General features: G+C 42.0%; 1 protein-coding gene across 1 annotated transcript in view; it reads left to right on the top strand.

Annotated features, from left to right (window-relative positions):
• LOC142937701 (uncharacterized) overlaps window positions 1–21004 on the top strand; it is an 89635-nt gene that overhangs the window by 53592 nt on the left and 15039 nt on the right. Inside the window, exons 14-22 of the mRNA XM_076080756.1 lie at window positions 518–685; window positions 2667–2897; window positions 3037–3225; window positions 5209–5310; window positions 5555–5631; window positions 5969–6113; window positions 7243–7480; window positions 13471–13555; window positions 15948–16059. Of these exons, the coding sequence (XP_075936871.1) occupies window positions 518–685; window positions 2667–2897; window positions 3037–3225; window positions 5209–5310; window positions 5555–5631; window positions 5969–6113; window positions 7243–7480; window positions 13471–13555; window positions 15948–16059 (1347 nt within the window). The remainder of the gene's footprint in view (window positions 1–517; window positions 686–2666; window positions 2898–3036; window positions 3226–5208; window positions 5311–5554; window positions 5632–5968; window positions 6114–7242; window positions 7481–13470; window positions 13556–15947; window positions 16060–21004) is intronic.

Raw genomic sequence — 21004 nt, 5'->3', positions numbered from 1 at the left:
TGTGTTTCAGGGCTTATATTCAATTCCAGGTAGTCTGCATGGGTTTTCAACCTGTCTTACTATTTTTTGTTTTTTCCTTTGATATGCTGAGGCTAGGTTGTGTGAGCACACCTGTGTTTTTTTTTGTTTTTTTCCAACAATGACCTGTTTTACACCCACAGAGTTGCACATATCTACTCAAGGGAAGTGCCCAAACCAGCAACAGTTTTGTTCAGTTGGCTACTGAGCAGCTCCATTAGAACTGTGGGAGGTGTAGCACTTTGCTCAAAGGCTCTTCGAAAGTTGGAGCTAAGGAAAGGGGAAATCGTTACTCATTCATGTCTGCCGTGCCCACATTTTCCCAACTGGTCCTGAGACTAAACTGGGAAACTCTCTGACTCGAGCCTGATTCTCTCACTTTTTGGCTACTGCCGCCCCCTTGCTGCCTTTTCTGTCTGTCTGCCTGTCTGTGTGTGCTTTGTATGATCTACATGAAGTTATTCCATTTCCATCCTTTTCCTCTCCTTTTTTTGCTCAGGTGGCAGCACTGAAGGTTGAGGTGAGACACTTGAAACACAAGGTCAGAGGACACCAGGATGAGAGGTGTCAGCTTAGCGAAAAGGTCCGAGATATCGAGTGCCTTATAGAGCAGAAAGAGAAAGAACAACAGCAGCTACATGATCAGCTCCGTATTGGCCAGCAACAGGTAAGGAAGCATTCTCTCGTCTCCTCTTCACCTTCGCTCATCTCCACCTCCCCTAGAGGAGGAGCTATAGATCAGTTGAACTCTGACTTGGAAGCTGTGAAACAAGCTCTCAAGATTGATGCGGAACGCTGGAGCCAGAGGAGTGTCCTGCTTCACAGCCGATTGAAGCAGAACAACTCTGAGCTCAGCCAAATAAAGAGCAGGCTGAAGGATCGGGAGTCGAAGGTCACGAAGCTCAAGGGCAGTTTAAGTCAGCAGCACATAGCCGCTGAGACGGCAACGTCTTTTGTGTGCTCAGTTGTCAATCAGTTGAGCCATGATCCTACAGCAGAACAATCTATTGCGTTAATCCAGTGAACGACATAAGAAAGAAAAAAATTGGATGCACTTATGCGTCTGTGTGCGAGTGATCTAAATCACAGTAGACAATCAACTAGTCAGTCTTTTGCCAAGAACAATAAACTGACCCGTTTACAGCAGTCAAGCTTTATTTTGTAGTCAACTTCGATACATCCCCATCTACATCATCTGAATTACCAAACAAGACAAGATGACCCCTCTGTTTGTCAACCTCTCACATCCAATTGGACCCAAAACACGAATACAGGGAGGGAAAGACGGGCCAAGAGATTAAAAATAAAAAAATAGAGGAGAATGAAGTTGCAATCAAACGAGGGTCATCTTGGGTAGTCATGTGACAGCCATGAATACTGAAATACACCAGGCCAGATGAGGGTCAAAGCGACATGTGTCCTATCGTATTTAATGAGGGGCTGTTTGTTTCCTCAAAGCACAAGCTCCTGATTATGGTCACAAGAAAGCCATGGTGTTCCCATTAAGCCTTTTTTATAAGGCCTTTCATCCAGCGACAGAATGAAACGCTAAATCCACCATTAGTGTTTCGACAGCAGTGGATACATTAAAAGGAGAGAAATACTAAGGCAGAGATCAAGTAACATTTACAGTTCAGCTGTAATAGGTAAAGTTGGCATATGACACCTTACTTTATACTGTGTGTGTGTGACTTTAAAACTGTTACCTTGTGTAACCTTGGATAAAACATTCACCATCACACTTGAATAAAGTCGAGTGTACATGGGCAGTGTCAATGGTTTTAAACAGTCCACGCACATACACCTACACGGGTTGTTCAGTTTTGACTCTAAACTAGAGGATAGAAGTAGATGTTGCCGCTCCAGCCTCTCCTCTCCTCTGCTTTGTGTCTCTTTCCTTTACATGAGCAAGTTTTCTACCCAGTCATGCTGCCTTCCACCCAGTGTTAGTCCTAGATGGGCCCAGCTAATCCCTGGTTAAACCAAGCTGCGGTGAACCACTGAAATCTAACTAGTTGGCTGTCATTAGTTGTAAACCCTCATGTTCTGATCCAGATTACAGCGGGATTAACGTGGATGAACTCAAGATGAGTGTTAGAGCGGGTTTAACTTTCTCCACCTCTCCCCTTGAAAGGTGAGCTACAGTAGGATTCCTTGTGTAACACCGGGATTAAGCCCGGTTTCACTTCCTGGGTTCCCCTTTCATTACGAGCGGGGTTACTGTAGAGCAGCACAGTGTATTGCACCATGTTAGACAAACTAGTGTACCACTATTTTTTTTTTTTTTTTTTAATCACGACGACGTGTCCTGTTTTACATTTTCATGTTGCAGCTTTATGATGAGGGCGGTTGTTGCTGTAATAGTTTCAACATTTCTTTAAGTTCATTCAGTTTTCTTTATTTGTACATATATTAAGGCTTCCTGCTGCTTTTGTCACCAGTTACTTGCAACACATTCACTCTGTAACTCTTCACACACCTGGTGTATCGCACCTAAACGTTAGGGGACTCAAAATGCTGCTTTCCTTAAAAATGTAACAATGTTTTGGTCACACTACCAAACCATCAGACCAGAGCTGTTCCATTTAAATAAATAGCAAAGGTTTATTCTCATCATTTGTGCTTAACTTTACTGTGTTTGCTCTCAGGTCGAGACATTTGAAGGGAAGCTAAAGAAGCAGGGGGTTGAGATGGAACTTCTTCATCAGCAGCTAAAAGGAGCCAAGGAGGTGATAAAAGATGCCGGTTTACAAGCCCAGGAGCAGAAAGAAACGGTAGCCATTTTTAGACAAAAGTACACAGCAGCGATGGAGAAGGTGCATAGGGTGCAAGGGCAGGTGGAGCTTTTGGAAGAGGAACTACAGTATTCACAGCAACAGGTATATCATAGCAGTATATTATCATTATTGCATTTTGCTTGTTCTGCACCATGTGAAGAGATTTCATCAGCTATATAACTATTCTAAATAAATAGGCTAAAATTCACCCGTTGCCATACTCACTTTGTTTTATTGGCAGCTACGAGATTCCAAATTGGCAACGCATTCGGTGAAGGAAGAGCTCGCTGAGATGGAGCAGCGGTGGCTGGAAAAGGTTGGCCAATGGGAGAACGCCCAGGAGGCTTTTGACCAGTTGACGGATGAGCTCCAGACCAACCAGAATCTACTGAGAGAGAGTCAACAAACAGCAGACCACCTTAAAGGCCCGGTGGGTTCCTTGCAGGAGCAGGCGGACACGATCAAACAGCAGGCATACGTATACACAACAACAACAACATTTGTTTGTATCAGTCCTAACCTCATGATTTTGGAATATTCCTTTTACTACAACATTTAAGATACCTTGAGAACTGTGTGTTTCATTGTACGTGCTCCTGCTAATATTTCTATGTAAATCAATGAGGCTGCCTGGGAGATGATTAGTGGAAACATAGGCAGGGGACATGGCCACGGTCTTTCATTTCAAAATAAGAAACAAATATTATTTCAATCTTCATTATGGTTGTATTTGTTCTAAGGGGGCAGAGTTCTCAACAGGAAGATTTGGTGTGCCAGTGTTTCGGTTCAGTCAAATTGGGTGTCTGTGTTCTTACGTGAGCTCCCAGGTGCTTGTCAGCTTCATCAATGTTGTGTGAGGGCATGCATGGGTCCTTTGTGTGCATGTGTCATTGCGCCCTAGAGTATGCGTGCGTGTGTGCATGGGTGCACTGGAGCGTGTCACTTAATCTTTTCTCCTTTTTCTTTCTGTTTTATATTTACTACGTCAGGCAACAAATGAATCATCTTTATTACGGAGGAATTTAATTTGGATGAACTTAACTGCTGCCGCCAAGGTCAGACGGGCAGAATGTCATTTTAATCCAATCAACTTTAATCTGTTGGTTATAAAAGAGTTAGGCTGCTGAAGAATGGCTGTATCTCAGGCCCTTTATTACACTGGCTAATGACTTTGATTGTGAGGCGCCTATCAAGAGGTTAGGAGTTCTTATGGAGCTTCACGTCCTGCTAATTCTCTACCTCGTGCAACTGTTGGGCTCAGCTAACCCTAAAATCACTGATGTCTTAATTCCCTGTTTACAAGAAAATCTAAATTGAAAGAAAAAGTGAAATCATTTCAAATGTATAAAAATATGAATGTGAAATCATGTTTGAGCACAAATGGAAAAATAAATGTTACTTATACAGTATAGTATAGTAATGCTATCTATATTCTAGTCCATTGGTATTCTGACCAGGGAATAACGTAAAGATGAATACTATAAGATGTGGAATTCCTCTCCTTTCCTACAAAGATGTCCACTTTTGAATTAGTAACATCATTTGCCTATATAAAGGACAGCAGTTAATAGACAAAGATTGAGGCTACTGATACATTTAGAACACACAATGAGCTACAAGGTCTTTTTTTCCAAGGAGACATTCCTTTGTCATTATGAGAACATTGCTAAGATCTTTAGGTACCCATTGCCCAATGTAGTTTCTCGCGCTAGATTCACGTGTTAATATTATGTTGGCAGTGTTGGAGTTTGTCAGCTGTGCTTAGAACATCAAGGCCATGTGTCTCTGTGCTCTGCGACGCAACAAATCAATTCACAAATGAGTAGTCACACATAATGATGTATTTACTTAGTGGCACATCAGTGTCATTGTCATTTATTAGTAAACCAAAAATGAGTATCTGTAGAAATGCAATTCATTACAATTGATATCTTTGGGACTTCTTTTTTGAATCAGTTGTTTGCATTTTGGTGGTTTCATTTTCAGTGCATGAATGACTAACACCACCCTAGTTATTGCTTGCTTTAATCTTACTATTATTATGATTGTTATTTTTGTTGCTGTTCATTTGTGACAATTTTGTGTTTGTTTCCATTGTTAGGCCATCATGGTTTATTGTTTCATATGTAGTGCCATTTCCCTGTATTTTCTGATCCCTACATTTGGCTTGTTTAGTCTTCTCTTGTTTTATTTACACCGTTTTAGAATTGCTTTTATTGTTATTGTTTCTGTGTGGACCGCATAAAGACTAGCGACCACTTTGTGAAAGCTAATGGGGATCCAAATAAATAATGAATAAATAAAAAAAGTCTGCCAAAAAACAAGCAATATTTAGCAGTTATATTAGCTCTATGAAATATTAACAATTTTCTTCTTTCTCTCTACCTATCTCACTTGCTCTCTCTACGCATAGAAACTGATGTTGGAGTGTGACCTACAGCTATACCAACAGAGTCATTCTCATTCTGACGAGGACTACCTCGGCCTGCTAACACACAGAGAGCAGCTGCAGAAGGTGCGGTCATGCATTGTGCTGTTGTACACTTTAAGGTTACGCATTACAGATGGGCATATTTTCACTGCATATTCGGTACTTACAGTTCCATTCAGCGATAACAGTCGAGAGAACATTTTTTTAGATCTACCTATATTCAAAAATAACTCATGTTTCTGACTTCAATTTTGTTTGAGAAAAAATGAATTACATTACGTTGCTACATTCCAGCATCCACATTTTTGTGTGTGTGTGTGTGTTTCAGCCCTGCACTGAGCAGGTTGAGCGCCTTGCAGAGTGTGAAAAGGCTATTCTTCAGATGAAGTCAGAGCTGGAGAGACAGTAATAACTGAGTCTATAAAACTCTCATTCTCCTCGGCTGATCCCGGTTCCTGTCCTTGTCTCGCCTCTGGTGCCCTTCCCATCTGCCTCCGCCCCCTCTTCTCTCTCATTCTCTTAACAGCCTGCATGCCAAATGGCACACAGTAGCACACTATATATTATCTACAGATACTAATGAACACAATAATCTATTGAAATCATTATCTATTAATTATGCTTATCTGGTTTACTTTATTCTTATTGCAGACAATTTTTCTTTCCCTGTATTTATTGGCGCTATGCATTCTTTACACAGCAGTTTGTACGGGCCAGTCAGTCTTTGCTTTCCTCCCCATAGAGCCCAGCAAAAAGCAGGTCTGAGGCAAAGTCTTGTTGCGTCCCACCACACAAACATGAGCAATCGCAGCCAGCTGGAACAGGAAGTGATACGTCTGAAAACGGAAGTTACACGCTTAAAGCTTGAGCTGGCGGACACCCAAAAGGTATTAAAGTAATGCGTATCTGCTGTCCTGTCCTCTAGTTTAGAGATAGCCCTGTTATTTTGACCTTTTCCCCCTCTACTTTTGAATTAAGTCGCCTCATATACTGTCCTAAAATTTTGCCTATGGATGCATCTCAGGCTGCGAACATGGAGCTGGAGATTCAATTCAAGTTCCCAAAGAGGAGTACTCAACCCACCTCCACAGGCACCACACACACCCACCACTCATGTGATTGTCCCGTGATTGCCTGGCAGAAACAAATTGCCTCGCCATTAATTAATGCGCCGAACGTGCCAAGGCTGGTGAAATTGACTCCAATTAAGAGCTCAATGGGACACTAAACATTAAAATTACTCAAAGTGGCAACTGTAGCCTGGCAGAGTGCCAACATTGCTGGCAGTCATAGCCACATCATTCATGTGTGTGCATGCGTGTGTGTGTGTGGTCTAGGTGCAAGTGGGAGCATTTGATTTGACACATTAATTTGTGTGTCCTCTGGCACATACAAGTGATAGACATGTCATGCTTAACAAGAATAGCATATGCATGGGCACTTGTTGATTTTAATAAACACACACACACATACGCAACTGTAGAATATTCTCCTCTTGCTTTCAGGTCTTTTCTATTTATTCAGCCTAATGTCACATAATGCGTCGTGGTAGGATACATTTACATATACTAGCAAGGTGTATAAAATAAAGTGGTCGGTAAGCAGGACTTTCTAATGAGTTTGCATTATGCAGAGTTGACTACTGTATGCCTTCCAAACACCTTGACACAATAGATTTGACTATGCCAAACAGATCGGACATGATTTTCAAGTTTGCGTCTGAAGCGAGCCACCAAATGTTCTCCAGCTGCACGACAGAGGCAAACATGTATCTTTTTTTTATTTTGATGTTTCAGTCAAGGTTTCCCATGGATAAAAGCAAATGTAAGATAGGGAATCAAAATCAAATAATAAGTTGTCACTCACACACATTTTATGGCAGCTGTGAAAAGCATTCGAGACCCAATCTAGCAAGACGCTTGATCTGAACGAGGCCACAACACCATGTGTGTGTGTGCGCGCATGAAGACGCAGTCACTTATCCACTATTACTCTTGACCCTTACTTGTACTGCAGGTACGTGTGGCACTTCTCAGGCAGTCAGAGGAGGAGCTGAAGGAGGCCGGACGAGAGGCAGCGAGACGGAGCAACGAGCTGGTCGTACAGAGAGCAGAGGTGCAGGGACTTCAGGAAGAGTTACTGAAGGGGGAGGAGAAAATGAGGAGTGCCATCGGAGAGAAACGGAGTCTGAGCAGTCGCGTCAGGCAGTCGAGTCAAGAGCTGGAGGAGCTGCGCGGCAAGCTGCAAGTGACAGGTAGCAATCAGTCAATAGATCTATCAGTAACTCATTTCATCCATCCGTCTGTCCCTTTATCCATCAAACACATACACGTATTGTGTACATATACAGTTTTTTATCAAATCCTTAATATTTATATTAACCCGCATTTAAATAGTGGCCCGCACAATTGAGAAAGTGGTGCAGAAGCAAAAAGTTAAATTTAAAGAATTGAGACTTTATCTCACTTCACTGTTTGATACACTAGTCGCTCTGCTTTTCTTGTTTGGCAGTGGATGCCATCAGAGGCATATAGGATGCTGGAGAAGCTTTACAGTGTTCCCTGCCTTTTGTTTTGAACCAGCCACACTGCTGTTAGCTCAATCAGTTGGCTCAAATTAGCCAGCAGTGGTGCAGCGATGTGGTGATTCGGTTGCTAGCTGCCTGCACGCAATGTTAACTCAGACACACGCACACACACACGCACACACACACACACTGTAGATAGAGGTTTGATTTAATGGCACACTGCTTTGGCGGTATGGTAATGATCTAGTTTGTGTGTGTGTGTGTGTGTGTGTGCACCTGATGGTGGCCTTTGTAGTAGTGTGGCAGTGCAGGAATGGTGATGGCTGGGTCTCACTGGGCACAGAAATGTCTCATTAAGAATTAACGTACACATCTACGGTCACGCCAGGCAAACACCTCTCATACACACACGCACACAGCCATTTCTCCCAACTCCCACTGCTTTAATTAGCACATACACGCTTGCTCTCCGAGGTACAAATATACACACACACACACTCACCTATTGTCCGCAGAGAGATGAATCTGAGGTCTTTCTCTGTGGCAGAGAGTGGCTGGCTTGCTCGGTGAACACTGCTCATTAACCAGATAGAGACAGAAGGACAACGCTGTGTAGCTTGGCCTTTGTCTGTGATCAAAACCTATTCCCTCAACTCTACGCTCCACACAAAACCACATATTATTACGCTTTTACCTTCAGCAAATACAATCCAGCAACGTTGAGAGCCTATTGTAATGACTTAAGAAGAATAAAGGTGCATTATTATAACAAAGGGGGCATTGTTTACCTGGATATAGCAGTTGCCTGAATAGACTGGGTGAGGAGTCAGCTTCAGAAATGACTGTTGTGGACAAAAGGCCCTTCTTATTAACATGGAGCCCTTGTTGAGGTACCTTCTGTATTATAAAACAACATCTTGAGTGGAGATGATCGATAACAGTAGAGCTGGTCTAGGATGGAGTAGATTGTGACAAAGAACAGGTTAGAATGCAGATTGTTAGATGGACAAACGAAACAAAAAGGTACACTGTAAAATAATGAAGAAAAACCGGCAGTAGTCCACCGTACATTTAAAAGAAAACACCATATTTAAGACTATTACGTAATTTCAGTACTTATTTCTGTTTTAATGGATGTTATTTGTTTGTCTGTGAAATGACAGAGTAAAAACTTTACAGCTGATGATTAAATTATTATTGAACTTACGTATGTTATTGTGTCTATGGTTTATTTTGCTACTTGTAAAGTTGTTTGGTGCTGTGAGACGGGTAACATGTTGCATGACTCCTACATTTAACTGGGCGTATACAGGGCTGTACTGTAATTGGGATGTGTTGGATATTATATTAGAGGGTCTTTGTGGCCAGCTAGGGGGAATGTCCACGGGGTGAGAGAATCGGAGGATGGGAGGATGAGTTGGGAACCAGAGAAGTGTCATATGGATGAGATTGAAGCAGCTGAAGGCAGCTGGATTCAATCAGACTGTGGCAGGATAGACAGGAAAGAAGAGGGTGATTAAAAAGGAGAGAGGAAAGTCCTGAAATCTGCCACATGACTGTATGTGTCAAATTTAATGTCACTCTTTCACTGCATGCATTTTCTGTATGAGTACCACTTCACTAGATATTCTCTTTCTTACTAAATATTCAGTCCGGAGAGTAACCCACACAACACTAAACTACACTAAGTGGAGAGCCAGAGTGTGTACCATACATATCTTGTATTTACAGTATATATGGGTCATTTGAACTGAATTAAGAACTGACTTGTGGCATGATATTTGAAACTCTTAAGACATTTATTCAGACAATAAGTCGAAAAGTTTTGTTGTTAATCAGATTCACAGAACACTGTATGCCTAATAATCTAAATGGCTGGTTAATTGTTTTGGGAAAATGTTTTTGTAGGACCCACCTGTGAAAATCAACCAAAGATGGATGTTTAAAAAATTCAAATGTGGCTGATCGTGTCATCTTACATCTTAAATAAGATGTGTTGTAAGGTTTGCTGTAATGTGAAATAAATGCGATGCTGTGTGACCACAAATGAAATAACAGCATAAACAAAAACACAATATCCATATTTCCACACTTCCACAAAAACAGAAATGTGATATTACCACCACTCTGTGCTGCTGATGTGCATCTGCCTAAAGATGATGAAATCATTATTGTGTGCATGTATGTGTGCAAGTGTGTGTGTGTGTGTGTGTGTGTGTGTGTGTGTGTGTGTGTGTGTGTGTGTGTGTGTGTGTGTGTGTGTGTGTGTGTGTGTGTGTGTGTGTGTGTGTGTGTGTGTGTGTGTGTGTGTGTGTGTGTGTGTGTGTGTGTGTGTGTGTGTGTGTGTGTGTGTGCTGCTATCCAATCTGGATCCCTGGACGCACACGTGCACATGCCTCTCTCCTCCAATTCACCTCTATTACTAGCTATAATCCCATTTCACACTCTATCGATCCCCAAAACTGTTGTTCACCGGAACCAGCAGCAAACACTGGCATTTCTCCCCATCATTTCACCGCCATTGTTCTTTATTACACAAAGAAGCCCCCCTTTTGTCTCAGAGCAAACTTGGCCCCGCTGAAATATGAATTATAAATGTATGGCTAATAAAAGAGAACGGGGGAAAGAGAGAGAGATAGAGAGAGAGATAGTGAGAGAAGGGGATAGAGATAGAGATAGAGAGAAGTGGTTGGTAGAAACATCAGAGAAAATGACTCCTTTACAAGAGTCTATTGATCAGTTTCTATCAAAGGGGGATGTCAGACATGAGATTACCTGGCAGTTTGAGCATTAGGTGCCGTGTGTTATAGCCCCGGGCCCTTGTACCGCTGCCAGAGGATTGTAAATAAAGCGAAGAGGAGAGAGCAAGAGGGGAGTGTATTGGGGTGTATGTGTGAGTTTTAGATTCTACGTGTGTGTGTTGCTCTTTGTCTTTGTTAGTGTTCACTGTTGTGTGCATATGATTTTTATTTTTTTTTTTCTTGTGGTGTATTTGTGTGCATGACTGTGTGCGGCTGTGCGCCTGCACCTTTTGGCTTATACCCAAAAGCAGTGTTGCAAGCCCATGCAACTTCAGAAAGAGAGGGAGTGAGTCTTGGGAGGCTTTGGGACGTCTCTCGGGAGCACCTTAGCCCGCTACGAATCCCCCAACAAAGCCAAAGGAAGCCCCTATGAAGCCTTATGAAGCTTTTATGAGGGCCAGGCAGGGCCCAGCCCAGCCCCAACCACTGATTCAGGGTTAGCCGGGTTCTCGTCCCTCTCATGTTAAAGGTTAGCTACGAGAGCGGGGTAATCTGACTGCAGATCTGTGAATATAAACTGATGCTGTATGATGGGCTTTGTAGCTCTTATGAAGGCATTGAGAAGGAGAGATTAGATTATGAACTAATGTCATACCATAAGTTGTGAAGCCACTATAAAAGGGTCAAGAAAGTAAGAGACCCAAGATCGCATGTCTCATTTCCACTGCATGGTTCGGCTCGACTTGACTCCCTCTTGGTACCAGGTCCTTCTCTCTATTTTGTGTTCCACTGCCGATAGTACCCACTCAGTGTAGGCCGGATTCTCACCTGATCGCCATATCTACGCAGCATTAAATTACCTGATATCAACTTCAACGCAACATCCGCTGAATCCTTGCATTGGCAACCAAGCAGAGGAATGTCAGCACTTCGTCAAATGTATGGCATAGCGTTCGGCGTAGTTTAAAAAAAGAAAATCTGGGTAGAGTGAATAAAAATACAATTGCCGTCACTGTTGACGGTAGCATGGCAGGTTTGTGCAAGTGACAGTTTTCTCTGACCAATCAGGGTTCTAATACCGGCTCGGCTCACTTGGAACTTCGCTAGAGGCGGTACCCAAAAAAAAATACTACACACAACTTTTGCTAATGGAAAACCAAAAAAGAGCGAGTTAAGTAGAGCCGTGCCGTACCATTGTGGGGAAATGCAGCATCTATTTTAAGCTATTAAGAAGAATTGATTGTTGAGAAATCCACAATCCTCTGCGGATCCTCTTTTAATGTGGAAAATGTTGGTCATCAGACTAAGCTAAACGTACCACACATCTTATTTTGTCAAAAGTAAACTCCTGCTGTATGTCTGTATGTTTGCTGCTTTCTACTTTTGTGTGTTTTCTTATTTTATATAGAAGTGTCTTTTCACTTAATTTAGTGTTTCCGCTGTGTGTGTCTGTGTGTGTTTGGGTACAGATAGGAGCGCTTGTGTAAACGGTCAGTCTATGCAGCTAATTGCTCTCTCTGTGGCCTCCCCTGGTGGGAGGTGTCACTGAGGTCACCTCAAAACTAATGCTTTGATTGCGAATTTGATCCCCCCCAAACTCAAGTTTTCATATTTCTGCCTTATTGATTATTGAGATTCATAAACTCAAAACTCAAACTTTCACCTTGAGATTTAGTGAAATAGCCAAGGTAGAGGCGCATGCACACACACACACAAATAAAAGTGTTTTTGCATCGTTAAATATTTAGCAATTCCAGTTGCAGCTTTTTCCTAGGGCTTCAGTTTAAACAGTTTGGATGCTGCAAAATCATAAATGAATCATGGCTTTATTAAATGTAGATTTTCTTTTCTCCTTTTCCTCCATTCTGGTATTGGTTTTAGCTTCCCCCTGTTCAGTCTGTCCCACCACTACCATCACAGTGTGGTGCGTGGCCCGAAAAGCATCACAGCAATACAATCAACATTTCTCTATTTCACGCACTCAAATACACATGCACACCCACAAAGTCATGGTCCGTCCTGTAAATATTCAACACACACACACACACACACACACAGTACTCAGGAGCACACCTCTACATATTCAGCACACACACCTCCTCAATATTCACCAGCCTTGACCACCGATGGCTGACAGTTTATGTTATATTCAATGAATACTGAATATAGTGAAAAGGTTTTAAGAGCTATGAAGAAACATTGACTCACAAAACAGCATACAGAACAAAAAAAAAAAGGGGGGTGGGGGTAAATCCTAAATTTTAAATTCAAACTAAAAAGGGCCTGCATAAGCATACCTAACCAAGGAACCACTCAATGTGCTAAACTACTAAGTGTAGGACAATGGGGTTTTATTGCATGTAGACGGAGGGGACGGCTGAAAAGGGAATGTGATTGAAGGGATGCAGTCAGGAGTATGAGCTCTACTGGCTTGCTCAAGGTAAAGAGTGCCATCTATTGACCAACTCGGGGAGCGCGCTTTTTCTCTCTCAACAAAAGGGCTGCTGCTTCGTCTTAAGTGCAAGCAGTGCAATACTTTCACTTCTGCCTTCTCTGCCTCTGAAAGGCATTCAGCGCTTCTTCTGTGGTCGGAGTGCGTTTTTTTGCTTTGAAGGTGGCTCGCGGTTCATATTTTCATGCTGAACTTGACGCGAATCAATAATCACCTCCGTGTGTTCAAGTTTTGTAAATCATTCTTTAAACCTTGGTCTGCTGGAGCATGTAAGTTACTGTATATAAATACATGTGTTCCATATTTCTTTCTTTAAATGAATTAGAAAACAAAATGAACTCGGCCTCAAGATCTGACCGTACATCTGGCAATATAATATCTCATTTAGAATGTATATTTTTTCCTGTCGTATGGACATTTGAATGCTCTTTAATGAATCTTAACCAACAGCGTCTGAAGTGAACTGTTGCTCTTTATCTCACACTTTTCTGCCCCTGTCTTTCCTCTCTCTCTCACCTGCTCAGTGGAGGAGTTGGCAGCCCGTGCAGAGGAGGCGAGGCGGATGGAGGGTTGCCTGAATGAGGGAAAGCTAGCAGAGGAGAAAATAAGGTAAGAAGGGAAAGAGGGAGAGAGGGAGAGAAGCTTCCTCTCTTATCCTATTTCCCATGGTCCCCTGTGTAAACTCGGTAATCAAAAACATTTAGCTTTTTCGCATGCGGCGTACAGTAGGCCGTATAACTGAACATGTGTTGAACAGAACAGCCCTAAGCTCTAAATACGTGCCTTGTTTAAGAAAGTCTTCAAAGCGAAATGCCTAACTTTTTATTATTTCTGAAGATTTGGATATCCCAGCGGAAAATGAACTTCTGCACCCGAGTGAATCTAACGAATGTGAAAATGTGTATTGATGGGACACGGTAGGTAAGCAGCTGTTAGGTCGGGGAGTTCAGAGTTGAGAGGGGCGAGACCCCCGGTTGACCCCTGTGTGGCACCAGAGCTGCGGTGATGACATCAGCAAGCATGTATCACCCAGAGGAGTGTGTGTTTGTGTGCGTCTGTTTGTGCGCACATATTTGCGGTTGTGGCGTTGGCTTCGACACGACTTCACTGCAACGGTCTCATATAGGGAGTTTCATGGTTAAGTTGAGCCATGGAACATTTTCATCTTCAACGACAATTTCAAACTCTGCATGGAGACTTTATAGGTTACATTATGAATTATTACATTTTATTACAGTTAAATCAATTTTAGGTAGTGAATGGTAAAGCAATCGCTGTGTCTGCATATTATATCCATTTGCAGAATCATGCTGTTTACTGTTTAACCCAGTATTATCTAATAACTGCAAAGACATGAAAGGTTTTTAAGCAACAACACCATACTAATGGCTTCCATCTGTGCTGTGGGAAATCCCCTCCTTTCTCCACAGGATGCCTCCTCTCTTCCTTTCCTTTCTCTCTTCCACTCTGTTCATCCGATCATGTGTTCTCTCCATGGGCCGATCTATCAGGCATTTTCTCTCCTTTTGGTTTCGGCTGTTCTGCCTCAGCTTTTACTACCACTGAGTTACTCTGTTCGTTTTAGCGTCAGTGCTGAAACATGTAGTGAATTAATCTGCATATTGAGATAAACTATCATTTATTTGGATACATTTTAGAATGTAAATTTATATATATTAATGATTTGAAAATATAATAATTATTTCTTGATGAATACTGCACTTTTTTTTTAGACTAAGCTTTTGTCCATCTATTAAAGATTTAAAAGCAAACAACTTAAATGATTTGCCAATTAGTTGATTGTTGAAAGAAATGAACTGGCAACAATTTTGATAAATCATTTAAGTCATTTTTCTAACGTAAAAATTGCCAGATATTCTTCCAGTTTCCCTAGAAACTAAATGGAAATATCTTTTTGAGTTTTGGACTGTGGGTTGGACAAAACATGTAATTTGGACAAATCACTTTGAGTTCCGGGAAACTGTGATGGACAGTTTTCACTGACGTGTTATAAATTAAGTGATTCATTGATTGACAGAGAAAACAAAACTCAATAATAAAAACAATTGATAGTTGCGGCCTTAAAAAAAAGTAGAATCTAGTAACTTGTGATAGGTCAATGTTTTTGGTAGTCAATAGCCTAAATCAATAACTGAAAAAAGAACAGATAATGTACAGAGGGAGAGTGGTAGATATTGAAATGTGCATCATTTATTGGGTATTTTCTATATGTGTCAATTTAACACAAATGCCATTAAACAACTAATGGTTAAATGCTGACTTTGTGATCTTTCACTGCATAGTCATTCTTTTTATTTTACTGTAAAATCTATAATATACTAACTTTAGTCCACTGTCCCAAAACCTTTGCTTGAAATATGTTTGAAATTTGCTTTTAGAGGTTCGGGTCAAGAGTGGGGCTGGTTTGTTTTGGTGCATGTGTGCATGTGTGCATGTGTGTGTGGAGAAGGTCGGTTGGGGGTGTTGAGGCTCACTGAGCGGCCGAAGCGAGGCTGTGGAGGCAGGTTTGTGGAAATGGTAATCATTTGTCGTATTGATCTCGCTGTAGCCAGGGCAGCTGGCACACACGAACTTGCTCGCACACGTGTACACACACACTTGCAGACACTAACTGACTCACATACACACAGACGCACAGTTGCGTGGCAGGAATAGACCCCCTCATATTGATCCCCTTCACATTCCCTTAGCTCGGCTGCCACACACACACACACACACACACACTCACACTTACTGGGCCTATTTAAACACTCCCACAGATCTTGATTTTCGAGAAAACTTCATATTGAATTAAATACTTTCAATGTGTTTGTCTTTAGGATGGTTTATTGTAATAATGAATGTGAAATTATTTAAATTACTTAAAAAAAAATGCATCCAAGATATTGGGGTGACTAAAACATAGTGACTGATTTTTTTTAATATAATTTACCTTATTCTAGTACAGTCAGACATTTAATTGCTGTGTTTGTGTGTGCAGGTCAATGGCTGTGAGGCTGGAGACAGAAGTGGCAGAGCTCAGGAGGAATCTTCAGCAGGCTGTCGATCACAAACTCGAGGCGGTGCGAGAGAAACGGGATGCCGTGGAACAGGTAAATAAATGCACACCAGACCTGAGTGACACAGCCTCTGCAAATAATTCTGAGCGTTTCTTTGAATTGGCTTGGAGCACAGCGCAGGTGAGGTGTTTGTCATCTGAACAATTCTAAGATACTCACAGAAAGCTACACCAATTTTACCACTTAACGTCACTTAAATGTAATCATCTAATCCTTGTGGCCAGTAGCGTATTGATTTTTGTAAGTGACCCTACCCTTTTTATAAGGTGGGTCCACTGTACGACATAAACAGGTAGACTAATACGCATATGTTGAGGTTTCATGCCCTCCAAGGTCTTCCTCTCCTCTCCTTCCCTCCTCTTCTCTCTCCTTCTACACCCCCCCCCCCCCCCCTTACCTTTTTGATGATTAGTGGCATATATCCGGTGCTAGAGCCTGGATTATCTTGTCCAAGAGAAGGAGGGGTGTATGCGGGACCTAAACCTGGCAAGGTGATTTGGAGCATTAATTCCTGGGTGTAATATTCCCTGATATTCCCTAATGTTCTGGCTGGGAGCGAAGGGGGAGGGCGTCTCAGGGGAGAGCAGTTGTCAGAGCTGAGCCGCCGCTGTACAAAGGCAGAATGGATAATTAAGGGTAAAGCCAGGACGGGGAACTGATGTTCATTTAGATTCGACAAACTTTGAATTCCGTCCTAAGCTCCTGTGCACAGTCGTGCTCTCTTGGATCTTGATTTTGCATTATGTTCTGATACTTACTCTTTTTCTTTTCTCCCTTCTTTTTCTTTCTTTTGCTCTCTTCATTCTCCTGTTCTCTGTCCCTCTCTTTTCTCACCCTTTTCCTCCATACTTTTTCCCAGTCTCTCCATTTCTCTCTCTTTCACTTGCTCTTCCTCACCTTACTTTTTCTTTCACTCCGTCCTTGTGAATAATGCAGCCCACATAGCATGGCTCTCCTTTTTTCTCTTAACATTAGTGCACCAGGGTTTGACAATAGTGATCGCCCAGGGCCAGTAAGACACTGACTTAGGCCAGATGATTGGTCAGTCAGTAGCCAAGCCAGTGCTTGCGAAGAGTTCTTCATCTATATCTCAACGGGTAAAAATGCTTTCATGTCGGCCTTTGCTGTGTGACTGCTGAGAGAGTCGTGGGCTTCCTCTCTAACTTTAGTTTGGCTTAGGCCTGGGAGGGATCATTTGTATGGTTGTGTGTGTGTGTGTGTGTGTGTGTGTGTGTGTTTGTCTGCAGATAATCTCGTAGACTACTGGACCCATCAGCCTCATGTATGACTGTATGCTCATGGACCTCTTGTGGTTGCGGTGATTCACAATTTTTGAAACACCTATTTTATTACATTTTTCATACAGTCACTGACTGCTCCTCGCTCCTCTTTACTGGGCGGGATCAGGGCCGCAAGCATTTCCGGTAACCGGCTAGGCTAAAAACGAGCCTTGCCTAGTGTCCAGCAGGCCACATGTTGGCCTTTGTTGTGGCTCAAAAACTGACATCCATAGAAAAGGTTTGGACTCATTTTAAACCAGAGCATCTGCAGATTAATTTGATTTCCTTCAAGTTAGTTACAATACAACATGACTAAATCCCTGTTGTTGTTTTTTTTGTTTTAAATCTTCACCACCATCTTGACTGGAAGGCAGCCGGGAGGGATAATTAAGTGAATTTCAACTCTCCTTTGTTTGGGAGGGAAGATGGAGACACAACTGGCTCAGATCTGCACTCTACTTGCGTGTACTTTTCTAGTTTATTCCCACATTTGTAGTAAACTGTTTGGGAGTGTGTGTGTGTGTGTGTGTGTGTGTGTGTGTGTGTGTGTGTGTGTGTGTGTGTGTGTGTGTGTGTGTGTGTGTGTGTGTGTGTGTGTGTGTGTGTGTGTGTGTGTGTGTGTGTGTGTGTGCGTGTACTTATCTGCATGCGTTTGAATATGTGTCTTCTCTGGCATGCTCTTTCACTCATACACAATCCGTTACACTTCCCCTTTGCGTTCTTGCTGTGTTCCATCATTTCAACAACAGATGGGCTTTTCAATGAACCTGACTCCAAACAGTGTTTAAACACCAGTGTGATGGCCCTTCTGACTATGACTCCTTCATTAGGTCTCAATCTCTGTTATTGACCAGCAGAAGATGAATTATTCGCTGGTGAAAAAAATCAAAGGGTTTGAAATGGTAAATGGTACACTACAGTGGCCTATAGAGGAAATCTATATTACAAATTGCCTCAGTGCACAGTAGCTGAACCTCAGATAGCTCTGTCTTTCTCTGTGTGTGTGTGTGTGTGTGTGTGTGTGTGTGTGTGTGTGTGTGTGTGTGTGTGTGTGTGTGTGTGTGTGTGTGTGTGTGTGTGTGTGTGTGTGTGTGTGTGTGTGTATGTGTCATTGTATACACAGTGTGTATATGTTTGTGTTTGTTTTATGTGTGTTACATGCAAAGTCTTGTTTACGTTTTCCAGGTTTGTTTAATGTTTCTTTTCTGATATGAAGAGAAGGATTTGCATGTTATCTGCCAGTCAATTTTGTGTTTGCGTGTTTTGCCGCTCAGCATGCACGGGTACACACACACACACACACTGACTTCACTTGATCCTGTCCCTCTGCATGAGTCCAGTTCAAATGCGAGTTGTGGTAAACATGAGGCGTGTTTTTGTGACTGATCAGATCAGCCCTCACTCCTTTTCCATCTTCCTTACTCTCTCTCTGTCTGTCTCTGACACACACACACACACACACACACACACACAATCACAGTCATTAGTGTGTTTACCTCAACTTCTCTTAGCATGGAGTAAACGGTTTCAAACAGCTTTAATGAGGATTTGCAGAGAAGTTTTCAGATAGCAAAAGTTTATGAGCATGTTTTCATTCCCATAAAGTTTTTACAACTATTGATGTCATCCTATAGAAGTACAATTAGACAGTAGCTTTTAATCATTCCTAGTCAGTAGGGTGCCTGCCTAGTGATTAGAGAGACGAGCCTGGTCGCTGCTTAAGTATACTTGAGCAAGACGCACTGAATCACAAGAAGCTGTTTTATTCTGCACATTGAGGTTGACAAAGGGAAATGGAATTTGATCCATTTTTCTTCACCACTCCACAACTGATAGACAGTGATTTAGCTTCCCAGCGTTGCAGTTATCTAATCATTTTTGACACACACTTGCAGGTATCAATCACAGACAAAATTGTTTTTATTTGAAATGTGGCGGTGCAATCGTGAGTGTGCAGTGTTTCTTAATTTTCTGGATGCCAACGTTCTCATCTGGTCATTGATCTCACTCGTTACACCTGATAGAAGCCCCCAAGCCTGGCTTAATTAGCTTAAAATGACCCACACTAGATCACCGTTTTTACACACACACACTCACACACACACACACATGTTTGATAATGGAGAAATGAGGACAGACAAATGAAACTCATTTGTTTAGTTGATGAATAAAGAGAAGTGGTCCAATTGTCTGACTGTTTAACCACGGAATGGCCTTTGTATTTGTTCAATGTGTGTGTGTGCATGCGTGTCCTTGTGTCTCATCACCCTCAAACACAGTTCATTAAGCTACAGTCGTGTAATTCATCTGAGGGACGGGATGGACAGTCGAGCAGACACGGCTGCTATTGTTCTTGTGTTGTCTCCATAACTTTCTGTGTCCCTCTTAGCTGTCACTCTCTTTCTCTACCTCACAGTTGCTGTATGCAAAAGATCATGAGGGGCATATAATATTTAGCAAAGGAAGAGGGCGAGAGAAAGATGTGGAATAGGTGCATAGATATTTAAAGGTTGTTTCTCTGTCATTGGGCTTGGCCAATGGTTTCTATTTCCATATCATCCAATGGGGTATATTCAGCATCGCCAGGGGGCAACAAACAGTGTGGCTCAGCCTCTGTTGTCCCCTTTGAAATGCTTGAATCTTTCAGCGTTTTGCAGGCAATACAGTTAGTAATGTGAATAAACATGTATACAAGTTTAAAGTCTAAACATTCAATTCATTTAATAGCAGTGTTTCCTCTATTCAAATTATTTTTAAAAGTCTACGTGCCTGTGCTGAGCACAACAATGTCATCATATCCAAAGCTAGTGCTGCGTCAAATAGTTCAACGCTTCATTCATAACGTTGACATTCAAATTATTACTAATAACTTACAGAGGCGTCGTGCGCAATAGTCCACCTTCTCTTCCCCTCTCTCCGTCGCTCTCTCACCCACACAGCCAGCGATACGGCGCTCCAAAAGTAAACGTTTATTGAAATAACTTCAATGTAATCATTACATAATTCACATTATGTTTTTCATGGAAAGTCATTTTCTGCTTCAATCCAAAGGCTTTTTAACGGCGTTTTAGCCTTTCAGAAAAAACACTTTCACTGCGACTAAAAACTCCCGCTTGCAACAGTGAGGCCCGGACCTCACGGAGCGGTCTAGCGCCAATCTTACAGCACCACAAATTAGTACATTCATGTAACCACCACAACACAAAATCATATCATTCCCAATTTTTTGACGACAGACATTCAAAGCTTCATTTGGAAACCTACAAAAATGACATTTTGACACAGCCCTATCCATTGAGTTACCTTCTCACATGTTTGGTGAGCAGGCATATGGAGAACAGAGATGCTATAGTTGGATCCATGGACAAGAGATGGCAAATTGGTTTGTAATCAAGGATTTTGAATTCACTGGTCAGTCGTGCTGATTAACGGGGCTCAGCAGCTCCACCAGAAACGTATCTAACTGCACAGCACAGCAGATTCTAAGCATCTTATGAATGAACGTATGAACAAACTGTTGTCGATCAGTCCTTCAATGGTTGATATACAATCCGATCGCTGAACACACTTCTCTCACTCTTAGGTCACGTTTAGTTTAGTTTCATATAACGCTTCAGAGAAAATCTATCACTTAGTCAAAGTTCAGACTCTTCACTTTTGTGTACTTGCTTGAGACTTTGGTAAAGGAAACTTGTATA

The sequence above is a fragment of the Anarhichas minor genome, unplaced genomic scaffold, assembly GCF_050575085.1.
Source record: "Anarhichas minor isolate MPS153535 unplaced genomic scaffold, ASM5057508v1 ptg000074l, whole genome shotgun sequence".
In the NCBI taxonomy this organism is placed as follows: domain Eukaryota; kingdom Metazoa; phylum Chordata; class Actinopteri; order Perciformes; family Anarhichadidae; genus Anarhichas; species Anarhichas minor.
This window is presented reverse-complemented; position numbering and strand designations above follow the sequence as displayed.